We start from the raw sequence: 13,439 nt of genomic DNA, 5'->3' as shown, positions 1-13,439 counted from the left end.
CTTAGATGCTCGGCTACAGATACAGATACAGATACAGATACAGAAACAGACACACATGCGTGCTGGCTTAGATTGCCAAATTGTAAGGTGGAGGCCGCTCCATTGGAGGCTCCATTGAGCCGGACTGGTTCGGGTGAAGAATCTTTTTGGACAGCAGCTAATTGACTTTCAATGTTGTTTTATTTTCTTTCATTTCATTTCATTTCATTTCATTTTGATTTTGGTTTTTTCTCTCTCGCTTTTATCCGCTGTGGTGAGAAAGTGAAATTGATAGGCAGACAAGTGGCTCTCCCAGACTTCGATCTGTCCGTTCGTCTGTGTTTCGATTGCTGATGGGATTCTAAGGAGACGCTTTCTAAGTCGCTTCGATGAGTTGCAGTTGCAGTTGAAGTTGCTGCAACGAGCGACTATTCACAGCGGCAACAACAATAGCACTTGCAACAGCACTTGCCGCACAGCTTTAACCCAATTCTTTTTCTGCACTGCCTGCAGCTGCCCCTCGCTGCCAGCCGGAGGGTCCCCTCCCCAGACTCCGCCGCCGCCGCCGCCACACCCACAGCGAAAAGCGTCTTCTCATAGCCTAATGGGTGCCACTGCTACTGTTTGCTGGTTGTCGGAGGTGGTGCCACTGCGGCTGTTGTTGCAGCAGTAGCTATACTCTTCCATGCAGATGCAGATACAGGTGCTATCAGGTTTCGACAGCCGACAGCCGACAGTCGACAGTCGACAGCCGACAGCCGACGATCGACACTCAACACTTTTTACCCTATTCAACCGAAAACATTGTAGATCCATGTATACAGATGTTAACTGAAACCATTAGTGCTTTCCCGCACTGAAAAGGCATCACAGAAGCTGCTTTTCGAATCCTAGCACAATGTAGCATATACATATGTATTATATTCCACCCAACTCGTATATTGGGGTAAGGGTAGTCAAAGCTTCGGTCACCGTCTATCTTCGCCCATGTTTTTGTTGGCGGCATTTTCACTTTGGTCGAGATTCAGCCGCTGGCGGTGCCACTGCCATTGCCACCTTGTAACCCCTCTCACGTTGGATAGAGACAGAGACAGATGCAGCTGATGGCTGCCGAAAGGTTATTCCAACAATAAGCCCCAACAAAAACAACTGCAACAACAGCACACCGGCAACCGGCAACCGGCAACCAGCAACCAGAAACGACAGATGACAAACGCATGCAAGCGGCGATGATGAAGTGTCAATGCAATGAAAACTAAACCAATAAATTGTGAGAGCGACCCAAATAGTTGGCTAGAAACTGGCGTGGCAAAGAGGATTTGCTTTGGGTTTGGGTTTGGGTTTGGGAACCTGGCCGGGAGCTGGGGACTCTGGAATGGTGTGTAACCCCGCACCAGAAGAAGCTATAGCTATCCATCGAATGACCCAGCCCCATCGCCATCACCATCACTATCCACATCCCCATCCCCAATAGCAGTTGCAGGAATTCGCTGATGTTTTCACCCAACTTGGCGACGCTTTTTTTCGAGACCTTTGGCTGGCTGGCTGGCTGGCTGGCTGGCTGGCTGGCTAGCACTGCACCACACAGCCAGCACCAGCACCAGCACCAGCACCACATTTGGTCAGTACTTTCCGCAGCACTCTCCTTCGTCTCCTCTCTCCTCTCTCCCTATCACTGTCTCTGCCTCTGAGTGTGTGTACGTATGAGAAATTGAAGCGCAATTCAAGTCGGCGGTGAAAGTAACAAGATACTTTTAATAAGACATCTCTCGGGTTCGTTTAAGATGCGTGCGTCGTGCGACACACAAGAGGCTGCCCTTCCCCACTGGCACTGGCACTGGCACTGGCACTGGCACTGGCACTGGCACTGGCCTTTTCCAATGGCACCCAAAACAGACCCAAAACATACCCAATGCTAACCAATCGGATCTCATGCAAAGCTAGCCAATAATTGACCAAGTCGGAGCAGACGGTCGCAGGCTTGGGGTAGACTGGCTGGCGCGTGTTACTTAATGTGTGCCCCGATAGACGGGGATGGAGGAGGATAGACGCCAGGCCGCCAGGCCGCCAGCCCCAGCGTCCACTTTCTGGCCGAACCGGAGCACGCCAGCCAAATCGAATTGCATCGAATAGCATCAGCATCGGATCAGATCGAACCCAGGCGATCCAAAGCGATCCAAAGCGAGTCGCCGCGACGAAATTACTCCAATTTCGAAACGAGTCTTTTTGGTCATATTTAGCAAACAGGAATCGACACACGGCGCCCCTAAAAACTCAAAACTGCAAAGTGGAATTGAAATGGCGATGAAATGCCTGCCGCCTGCCGCCAGCCGCCAGCCGCCAGCCTGACTCTACCTGCCGCTCGTACGCTTCCACCGCACAGTGGGCCAAAAAGGAGAGAAAACTGGAGCAGTCGCTATACCCAAAAATGAAACGGACCGGGGCAAGTGATTTGGATAGAGACATTTTCAAATTTCAAAAGATTACTGATATATTGAAGAGCCAAAATAATTGAATACCTCTCCAACGAAACTTCGATATTTACACCCGTACCGTATCACCCGTATTATAAATCATGCCTTCCTTTTCGGAGAAGTTGATATCTATTGCAAATGGTTTCAATACTTTATCGACATAGGTGGTAAGGAAACGACGGATGCTATTGTTGATGTTGAACAGAGAGCATATTCGTTTACTGCTCTCTCATCGACTAAATGCCGGACATGAAATACAACTTTTTACTGCCAAGAAACACTGGGAGAGAGAGAAAGAGAGCGCGTACTGCGAGAGTTAATGGTTTTGTTTCGAATCGGCAGAAGTTTTTGGGAGTTGATGGGGTGGAAGACTAGCTAACATAGTCTGTGAGATATAGCTATATGAGGGCTATATCGATTACGATAGTGATCTGCTGATCTAGGAAATACATATATATGTACATATAGAACACATCACTTTATTCTATGAGTACCGGGTATAGAGAGGCCCATCATCATCAGTACATTGTCTGTATCGCATCTCAGTCCATTTGAAGCATTGTCCTGGGTACTGGTCCTGGGCGTTGTCCTGGGAAACAGTTTTCTGGGGTATCCACCCCACTGTCGATCCCATTTCGCATCAAATGCGACCTACTGTGCGTGGCGGGTTAGCAGGTTATCAATTGCTGTCGCTAGCGTTGTCGCTGTTGTTGGGGCTGTTGCAGTTGCAACTGCCGATGTTGCTCATCCTATTATTTCAACGAGAGCAAGCGCAGCAGCCGACCGTCCGTCGTTGTTGTTGCAGCCGCCGCTCTTGGCGCTGTTTCTGCTGCAGTTGTTGCTGTTGTTGCTGTTGTTGTTGTAGGCCATGCCAAATGCGGTACTTTGCAAAAATATTTTATGGAAAAGTGGAACAGTTGATGAAACATTACAGCGACGCCATCCTCTCTCCCTGGCCCCTTTCCCTTGCTCTCTGTACCACCTGTACTAGACAACCCCTCCCCCTCCCCCTCCCACAGTTTCCTTTGAGCCCCACCCCCCCGCCACGAAGAGCGTGTGGCTATCAAAGGGCGCCCACGCCCATGTCTTACCACAGCTTGATTGCTTGCCACAAATCAGCAACAATTGGAGCATGGGCCGTGGACACTGGGCAGTGGCTGCAGGGGACGGGGGCATGAGGCATGTGGCACGTGGAGACATGAGGAGAGGCAGGGGAACGAGGCAGGGGCAGGGGCAGGGGCAGGGGAATAGAAAGTGCAAACAGTTAGAGGACTTGTCCCCATGCAATTGTCGTCGTCTGGCTGCTAGCGATCGTCTGCTTCTGTAACCCATTGCAACTGAAAGTTGAAGTTGAAGCCGAAGCCGAAGCAGTCCAGTATACCTGTACCCGTACCCGTACCCGTACCCGTACCCGTACCCGCACCCGTGGGCAAACAGACAACTGGGGAAACCGACCAACAGACCGTCGGACCGACAGACCGACCGACCAGCCAACCAACGAACGACGCATGCCACAAGAAGAGGCAGTCACAGAGGCAGCGGCCGTGGCAGCAACCAGCAAGCTGTACTCGAACAAGTCGTACTTGGAGCTGGAGCTGGAGCTGGAGCTGGAGTTGGACTTGGACTTGGCCGACTGCCACACTGAGAGACTGCCTTGCCGAGAGCTTCGGCTGGGGATCGGATCGCATCGTATCGTATCGGATCGGTCTCAATGTAAAGAAGAAATTTCGCTGCCACCGCCGCAGCGGCAGAGCCGAGCCGCTGCTGCTGCGCATGCGAAGTGTTCCGCTACGAGAAAGCAGGTGTATGCAGCATTCGGCGCTAACCCACGGCGCGGACCAGACGCGTTTTCAGACGAAGCTCAGGCCCCCTCCAAGTGTGCGATCCTACCGTAATCGAGACCGAATCCACATCCGAGTCCCAGAACAAGCAAAAACCAAAAACCAAAAGCCAAAAACCGATAACCGAGCACCCAAACAAACAAAACAAAAGCGAATGCGAATGCGAATGCAACCAACACACAAAAACCGATCGACAAGCAAAGAAAGCAACACACGGGCAATAACCGTTTATCAAAAGCGGTTATCAAACGATCAACAAGTGACCACACGCGATTCTGTGTCCTTTTTTTGAGCATTTTGTTGCCAGTACTTTTCATTTTTTTTTATTACTATTTTTTTGTCTGTTGAATCGGTGGAACTACGCGAGTGTGTCCACCACAGAGATTAAGTGCTCCACTTAGACGGCTGCTGAGAGTTAATTGACCGCGTGCATCTTGCAATTAACCGCAGTCACTGCGCCTCGTGCCCCGCCCGCCACGTGACTCGTGCCCCTGTCAACCCATCATCAGCAACACCATCGACATCGACATCAACATCGGCATCAGCATCAGCATCAGAGGCAGTCAAAGAAGCAGCAATAGGAACAGTAACGGCTACTGCTACCAGCAGTAAGTGCAACAGTTTTTGAAAGTTGCCTCAGAACGCAGAAGTAGACGCATCCTGTTCGTTGGCATTGCATCGGGAATTTGGAATTTGGAAGTGGAACTCGAGTTCGAATTGGAACAGCGAAATCGGGCCAACGGCGTGGAAGGTGAGTGCAGAAGGTCCTTGCGAGCAGCGCACCCGGAAGTGGAATCAAGCAAAAGGCGAAGCAGAAGGAGCAAAACACACACTCTGAAATTTATACTGAAGTGATAAAAGATATCACAGTTTAAAGGAACCTCCCCTGTACCTTCCCTGTACCTTCCCTGTACCTTCCCTGTACCACCCCTGTGGATGGAGACCTCTTTATAAGTTTAGTTTCTGTCTCAAACAGAAAGTTCATTCCCACTCTTCTTGAACTATGTATCTATGAGTATCCTCACTTTATCGACCAACTTCAAAATTGAAGGGTTCCTCCACTAGCAGTCGAACAGATTTCAACGAGAACATTAAACATTTAATTCGGGTAGAGGACGAGGACATGTTCAAGGTCACTGCCAATCATCCTCCTCCGCATCTCACATCACTCTCTCCGTCTCCTCAGCCATTCTTAACAGATTTCGAATCGTCTGCGGACTTTTAATTGGCCAACTATGCATTCATACGCATACGTATATTTGTCTGGGCCACGGATGACCCACTTCACTTATGGGGAAACCTATTAACACTTCTCACCTTGCCGCAACCCCAACCCCAACCCCAACCCCAACACCAAGTCGAAGCCACACACATCACTTCACCTCTCTCCACCAGTTTTGGGCTGGCGGTGGCAGTGGCTGTGCCAGTGGCGGTCATTAGGCAGATTCTTTCTTCAACTGTCGTCGCATCTTTTTCCCTCTCTCTCTCTCTCTCTTTCTCTCTTTCTCTCTTTTTGAGTTTTTGTTTTCACTTGTCTCCCGTGGGTGGGGAGCTGAGGAGAGTTGGAAGGGAGTGGAGAGCAGACAGAGACAATCAATCATCATTCAGCTAACTGGAAAATCGCTAATAAATTGCAATTAACAGCAAGCACTTTCATGGATGGTAATAATGATGTTAATGGGAGAGAAAAAAGCGAAAACCAAACAACAATTGAAGCACTTTCTTCGGTTCTGCTTTACCCTCCATTTCTCTTCCCCACCGACTGCCTTTTCAACTGTTTCTTCTTCTACTTCTCCCACACATACACACCTTCTGTAATCCTATGAAAATATCAAATAATGTTCAACAAATTAATTACACATCGAACAACAGCACCAACAGCAGCAGCATGCAACACACTAATCCAAAAGAGCAGCAGCTGCAGCTGCGGCACCAACAACAGCGCTGCAGACAACATCCGCGGCAAGGTGGCAAAGAAATCGGTGCTAAGAAGATTTGGCTGCCGCTTATCATTTTCCTTTCACTGCAGGTGAGTTGAAACGATGCAAATAATTAAAATCAATTTAAGCCTAAGCTGCAGACACAACAGCAGCAAGCAGCAGCAGCAAAACCAACAGCTTATAAATAGATAATTCACATTAAGTACTGTCCAAACGAGACGGCAGCCACTCTGCAGCTTCCTGCACAGCAGCATTTGCGGGGGGAGGGGGTGGTCTCGTAGTTTCTTATTTATTTATGTGTTCTTCGTGGATTTGAAAAGGCAAAAAGGATGACTCCTTTGGGCTAAGGATGCCCAAAGTATAATGTTAGGATCTTATGTATCGTAACAGGGACACTTTACAGCACTGACCACTGACCACTGACCACTGACAAGGCTGTGGAAGTGCTTGAATGTTCAAGAATAGTAAGCTAGTAGCTGAAGTGCCTATATTTAGTACAAGCACCGCTACTAGTACTGCCTTCAGTTCACGAGGCAAGATAAAGTTCTACCAAACCAGTAAAATCTTAAAATAGTTGGGTAATCAGAGGGGAGCTACAAGGCAACTGCTTCTTCGTTTAGCCAGTACTTCATCAGTAAGCAGCCGGCTTAAGCATCTCTTCTCCCTCTCCCAGTCTGTCTGACTGCCTAAATGCGTGTGCATGTTAGTGCCTGTGCCAGTTCCTGTGCCAGTGTCTGTGCCTGCGTCTGTGTCCGTGTGTGTGCAAGTGAAAGAGCAGCCAGCCGCCAAGTGCTGGGAATGAAATGGAATGGGATGGGATGGGATGGGTAATTGCCATGGCCTCGTTTTTCGCCTCAATTGCACGCGTGTACTCGGTCCCCCTCCAGAAAGTGTGATTGTGTGCCACGTATGGATGTGTGTGTGTGTGTGTGTGTGTTACATTTGGCAGTAGTTCCTGGTGCATGCTTTAGGGGAATGGTGCTACTTGAAAGTGAGTTTTATCACGGGAATCAAAAAACTGAGTTCGTATTAGTGATTTATTAGCCACTTAGGAAATAAGGTAATTTTAGCCAAAAGGAACTTGGAAGACGGCGAGGATTTCCTCCGGCATTAATAAACCATGGACGGAATGTTATTAGGAAATTTAGAAAAATAAAAGGAAAGGGGAATCAGCTATATTGCAGCTGAACTAAGTGATTAACCAACACTGGACTGACGTAATTACATACATATGTACGTGCTACGTATAGCATGTAGAAACCAAATCACGCCTTATTTGATAATCCTTTTGATTCATTGAAAGCATTTTCCGACCCAGTCCCTCCCCGTTTGACATCCGCCGGCGACAGACGCAGCCACAGCCATAGATACAGCCGCAGCCGCAGCCACAGCCACAGCTACAGCCACAGCATTCCTTTCTCTTTTGTTGTGACTGTTTCCCCGGGAACATATTAAAATTCCATATGCATCCGTGCCTCGGTAATACCCATCAGAAAATCTCTTGGCACCACAGTCGTGACGTTAGAAAGTTTCGTTGTTTGTTGTTGTTTGCTGGGATGTATGGATGTATTCTGGGGCGATGACACAATTTGCGATGGCCGCAAGCCGATTTCCCAATCCTTATGGACTTTTTGCTTGCTTTGGCCCATCGCCATCGCCATCCCCAACCCCAACCCCATCTCCACATCCATCTGGACTTCCTTTTCGCTTTCATGTTCGGGCCGCACTGCGAATTGCTGCCAAACTGCATAGCGTTCACCTTTGACCCCGCGCAATGAAGCTCTCAAGTGGCTGCCAAATTCCTTCCTTCCCCCCCGCAGATTCTCTGCTAATGTTTCACTTTCTCCCGATTTGGTGTGCTGCCAGTCAGACCCCCAAAGCCAGACAGCATCTCAAGAGCTTAGCATTGGTCGAGGTCAAGATTAGCAACAACAGCCGGCTTTGGATTTCCAGCTTCATCTTCAGCTTCAGCCTCAGCTTTGGCTTCAGCTTCAGCTTCATACCCGTCTCCAACATTCAGCATCCAGTATGTAGCGTACTCGTACCGTACGTCTCCTCATTAGTTGTCCCCACTTGCGATTACAGCAACGAAACGAACCTGTACGGAACGTCGGGAATGCAAACACGCTCACGATAATCCCATACTATGATATTCTGATACTCCGGCGGACACTTGCCAGCACTGAGGCACTTGGCACACATTTCAATTAACGCAGCAGGCGGAGCCTCTCCCAGATGGACTCTATGAGGATTATTGGTAATGGGTTTTGTATGAGGATAAAGCAGAAGGAACCGGAACATCGAAAATCAAATCGAATCTTTGGGTCTTGTTTGGTATTCAAGAGGCGCTTCTGCTTCTGCTTCTGCTTGTGGGCCGCTCCAAATCACGTTCCATTCCCGTTTCCGTTGCCGTTGCCGTTCCCGTCGCGACGATAAATGTAAATTTTATTATAGAATTTTTGTTGCTTTCGGTTCGGTTTGGTTCGGTTCGGTTCGGTTTGTCTTGGGTTTTGGGCTTTGGGTAACTCGTTTGGCAATTGCCATTTACCATTTACCTTTTTTTCGTCAATCGTCTGCCGCGCTTGCCACATCACTTTCTACCAAACAGGATTGGTTCAGGATGCCTCCGTCGTTGCGACATCCCCGATGCACCGCGTTTCGCGATGGGAGCTGCGGCTGTGGCTCAGGCTGAGGCTGAGGCTAAGGCTGGAGCTGGATGAGATGCTCTCAGATGCTCTCGCTGCCTGGAGAAAGTTGTTTGTGGCACTGCGGCACAGAGTTGCAGACGCCAGACGCAGCGACAACCATTTGGGATGGCAGCGCCACCATCAGCAGCAGCAGCTGAAGTACTCCTTACTGGACATCAGCACCGTCGTCCACCTGTCCGCAATAGCCCCAGTGCAACTGTCTCCCCCTGACTTCTATAGCCTTCTATACGTAGCCAGCTAATTGACTTAATGGCTGAATCAGTCAACATCCTAATACCAGCAAAGGGAAGCCATGGGATGGGATCGAATCGAGGAAGAGAGCTCCTTTCGGCATGTACAAATTAAGAATTTAAGGTACAGATTAATATAAATAGTTGAAACAGGATATACGACAGGTTATATGAAATACAAAGCGATTGATTGCGTGTTACGAAGATGGAGTTAGGGTGGATACAGCAATAGAGTGGATTCAATGGATAATCAATTAAGTTAGATAAGAAGTGTAGGATAATATCGAAAGCTAGTGTTAACGATGAACGATAGGCACATGGGAGTATGCTGTTGGGAAAGGGTCAAAGGAATAAATTCAATATTGAGTAGAAAGTTGGACGATAGAAATCGATCCACTACAAATGGTGAGGATATGTGATCGATAATGGCTCGATAATAGAGCACATACATATGTATGTACATACATACTCGTATCATCCGCTGCGATCACTCACCTCAATCCAGCGATTCCGTCTTGATCTTGGTCGTGGTTCGATTGTTGGCCGCTGGCTGATGGCTGATGGCTGTCTGGTTCTAGCCTTGACATCGCCTTCTTTGCCAGGCGGATCTCCATGACAATTGGGTCGCCTCGCATTGCATGCCGCATGTGGCACACAGCCACTGAGCGAGAAAGATGAAGAGAAAGAGTGGCGGGAAAAAAGCGAAATTGTTGCAGTGGCTTTTTCTCGTGTTTCTCTTTTTTTTGTTGTCTTGTCGTTTTCTTGGCGTTTTTTTCTGCTGCCGCCTTATGCAATTGAGTTGCATGCCGCATCCGCCACTGATGCGCCAATTCCACTTGACATTCTCCGCGGCAGTTGGATGTTGGATGTTGAATGTTGCTGCAGCAGCAATTGGAGGCAGCTTAATTTAGAGAGCCGACCAGACCATTCATGATTTCTTTCTTTCTTTCTCTTTACCCGGAAATGGGTCGCAGGTTGCTCTGGTCTTGGCGGACGACGTTGAGGTGGTGAAGGCCATTGCTGGCGGACCCGACGACGACCTGGCCCTCGCCCTATCCGAGCACGAGAACGAGCTCGACCAGATGGCCCAGGAGTCGGAGCAGGAGCAGCAGCAGCAGCAGGCTCAGCAGCAGATGCAAATGCAGGTTCAGCAGCAGCAGCAGCACCAACAGCAGCAGCAGCAGCAGCCACCTCCACAGTCGGTGCTGGTGCCCAAGGTGCAGGTGCACTACCAGCACAACATGCCCCCGTCCCCGCCCCAGTTGGGTCTCACACTGCGCAGTAAGTCATCGCACCCCCACCCGCACCATCCGAAGATCTGAGCCGACCTTCTTCAACCTTCCACTTCATAGGCAACCACCAGAACATTCCCCTAAGTTTTGGCCAACCCTTTGGACCTCCGCCGCCGCCTGGAGCCCAGTTCTACAAAGGACCACCCCCACCGCCCCAGCGCCAGTCCCAACAGCAGCAGCAGCAGCAACAGCAACAGCAGCAACAGCAGATGCCCCAGCAGGTACAGGTGCAGCAGGTGCAGGTGCCCGACCTGAGTGTGGGTGCCTCCAGCAACAACGAAATCTGGGCCTCGCCCGTGCAGGATATGCCCAAGATCGTGTCGCTGGACGTGAAGTGCGAGAAGAACGGCATGAAGGTGTTTGTCCAGTTCGACAAGCCCTTCAACGGGATCGTGTTCTCCAAGGGCCACTACAGCAATATGAACTGCGTGCATCTGCCGTCCGGATTGGGCCGGACCTCTGCCAGCTTTGACATCGGGCTGCATGAGTGCGGCACCGCCGGGAACACGGACAACTACAGCCAGGGCTACGGACACGATCAGAGTGTTTCTGGGGCGGGGACGGGGGCCGGCACCTACTTCGAGAATATCATTGTAATCCAGTACGATCCGCAAGTGCAGGAGGTGTGGGACCAGGCCCGGAAGCTGCGCTGCACGTGGCACGATCAGTACGAGAAGAGCGTCACTTTCCGGCCCTTCCCCGTCGACATGCTGGACGTGGTGCGGGCGGACTTTGCGGGCGACAACGTCGGCTGCTGGATGCAGATCCAGGTGGGCAAGGGCCCCTGGGCCTCCGAGGTGTCCGGGCTGGTAAAGATAGGACAGACCATGACCATGGTGCTGGCCATCAAGGACGATGACTCCAAGTTTGACATGCTGGTGCGCAACTGTGTCGCCCACGACGGCAAGAGGGCTCCCATCCAGCTGGTAGATCAACGGGGCTGTGTGACCAGGCCCAAGCTCATGTCCCGCTTCACCAAGATCAAGAACTTCGGGGCCTCTGCCTCAGTGCTGTCTTACGCCCACTTCCAGGCCTTCAAGTTCCCCGACTCCATGGAGGTGCACTTCCAGTGCACAATTCAGATCTGCCGCTACCACTGCCCCGAGCAGTGCTCCTCCGAGACGAACCTCCAGGATGTCCATCACCTACAGGTGGGCCCGGAGTCCCAGTATGGACCACCACCCCCGCAGCTGCATGTGGATGCCTACCACGTGGCGAGTGCCATTGGCAAGAGGCGCGATGAGCGCAGGGTTCAGCGTCGGGCCCGAGCCGTGGCCGAGCCCCAGGTGGGTCTGAACCGCATCATCAAGGTGGTTTCCTCCGGGGATCTGACCTTTGCCATTGACGAACAGGGCGGCAACGCCACCAACGCCTCCGGATCCGGCTCGACTGCGCAGACAATGGTATTCCCCGTGCGAGAGGAGGGACTAATCTGCATGACCACGCCGGGCTTCGCCATCACGCTGATCGTGCTGCTGGGCATCCTGGTCACCTCCTGTCTCACGTCTGCCATCCTGTACGTCCGCCTGCGCCCCTTCTCCTCATTCACCGCCAAGGAGCGGGCCGTTGCCTTCACGAATCCCCAACTGGCTGCGGCCGCCGCAGCCGGCGCGCTGCCCGTCCTCCAGCTGGCGTCGCCGGCGGATGTTCAAGGCACTCTCTCCAAGAAGCGGGCGCTGTCATGAGCTAACCCCAACTGTTGCTAGTTCCGGTTACGGTTCCGGAAACGCATGCTGGAACGGACACTCGCTTCGATTCTTGTGCCAGCCATTGGGAAACTGGTTCCGTTATGGGTTCCGCTACTGGCTGCGGTACTAGTTCCGATTGTGCTTCCAGTTCCAGTTCCGGGCCTGGGTACAGTTGCGTCTGCGTCTGCGGCTCTTAAATTTGTAGCGTACGCTTCGTTAGATTAATTTTTGATACAAATTATATAAACATTAAATCAAGCCAAGTTTACTGGGTCCCCCCCCCCCCCCACGCTTCACCCATCCCTGCCCATGCACATGCACACTATCTGCACACGATCGGCACCTCCATTTACACCGCTGTACACTGAGAGCTGTCAAACGATTCCCTGCATTTTCCCTGTTGGTGGCAGTCGATAATCGATTTATTTTTGTTTTAGTTTAAGCCTAGGTTCTACTTCTTTGAGACGGTGCTATGCCATGCCACGCCCCCGTCCAAGCCCACAGTTGTAGCTTTCTCTCACATTTGATTCGACCTTTGATTACTTAGAGTATTTCCGGTAAGACTCTCTTAAGACTTTGTAGACTCACACACAAACACACAGACACGCACACACATGCATACACATCACATACACGTACACTTGAATTAGTCACTAAATATTTTAAGCGCCTTAAGCCTTAGTCTAAGCCGAACATTTTGCTCCCCACTGTCGCCCATTCCCGATGATTTCCGAACGATGATTTGAATCTACACGTTGTACTACTTACTCGTACAACAGACACATATTGTAGTACTCGTACACCCTGTAGTCCACTTATTTATTTATACACATAATGATTTAATTATTCATACAACACACATATACATATACACATACATATACGAGTATATATGCAACCATATATATGCAACCCTATATATATCTTTGATTTTTTTTGCGTAATTTTGTAAGCGGCGCCAAGAGAGTGAGAAGAGAAAAAGTGTTCAATAAATTGTTTAGAATCCCTCAGTTCTTCATCTTTTTTCTCTCTCGCCTCTACGGGGAAGGAAGGGGCGGACATATGCCAATAATATCTCCCTCACACTCCCCTACCTCCGCATCATTGAGCTATACCTGGGATGGAAAGAATACACTCAATGCCAAAAGAAAGCAGCGTTGAAAACGTAAGAACCAGATCCAATTCGATCCAAAGGTATATTCAAACAGTTGACAGACAGCAGAGTAGGCTATGACGTTTTCGTTTCACTTTCGCCTGACTTTTCAAGTCCTCTTTTGTGCCACGTCC

General features: G+C 50.2%; 1 protein-coding gene across 1 annotated transcript; it reads left to right on the top strand.

The window, feature by feature from the left end:
• The first annotated feature begins 6,182 nt into the window (after positions 1-6,182).
• LOC6600339 lies at positions 6,183-12,152 on the top strand. Its single transcript, XM_026992623.1, has 3 exons — positions 6,183-6,323; positions 10,147-10,453; positions 10,525-12,152. Exons 1-3 carry the CDS (start codon positions 6,183-6,185, stop codon positions 12,147-12,149), a joined length of 2,073 nt encoding a protein of 690 aa, XP_026848424.1. The 3' UTR covers positions 12,150-12,152.
• Positions 12,153-13,439: the final 1,287 nt, after the last annotated feature.

This window comes from Drosophila persimilis, unplaced genomic scaffold (assembly GCF_003286085.1).
Source record: "Drosophila persimilis strain 14011-0111.01,24,50 unplaced genomic scaffold, DperRS2 tig00000766-arrow-arrow-pilon, whole genome shotgun sequence".
Lineage (NCBI taxonomy): Eukaryota > Metazoa > Arthropoda > Insecta > Diptera > Drosophilidae > Drosophila > Drosophila persimilis.
This window is presented reverse-complemented; position numbering and strand designations above follow the sequence as displayed.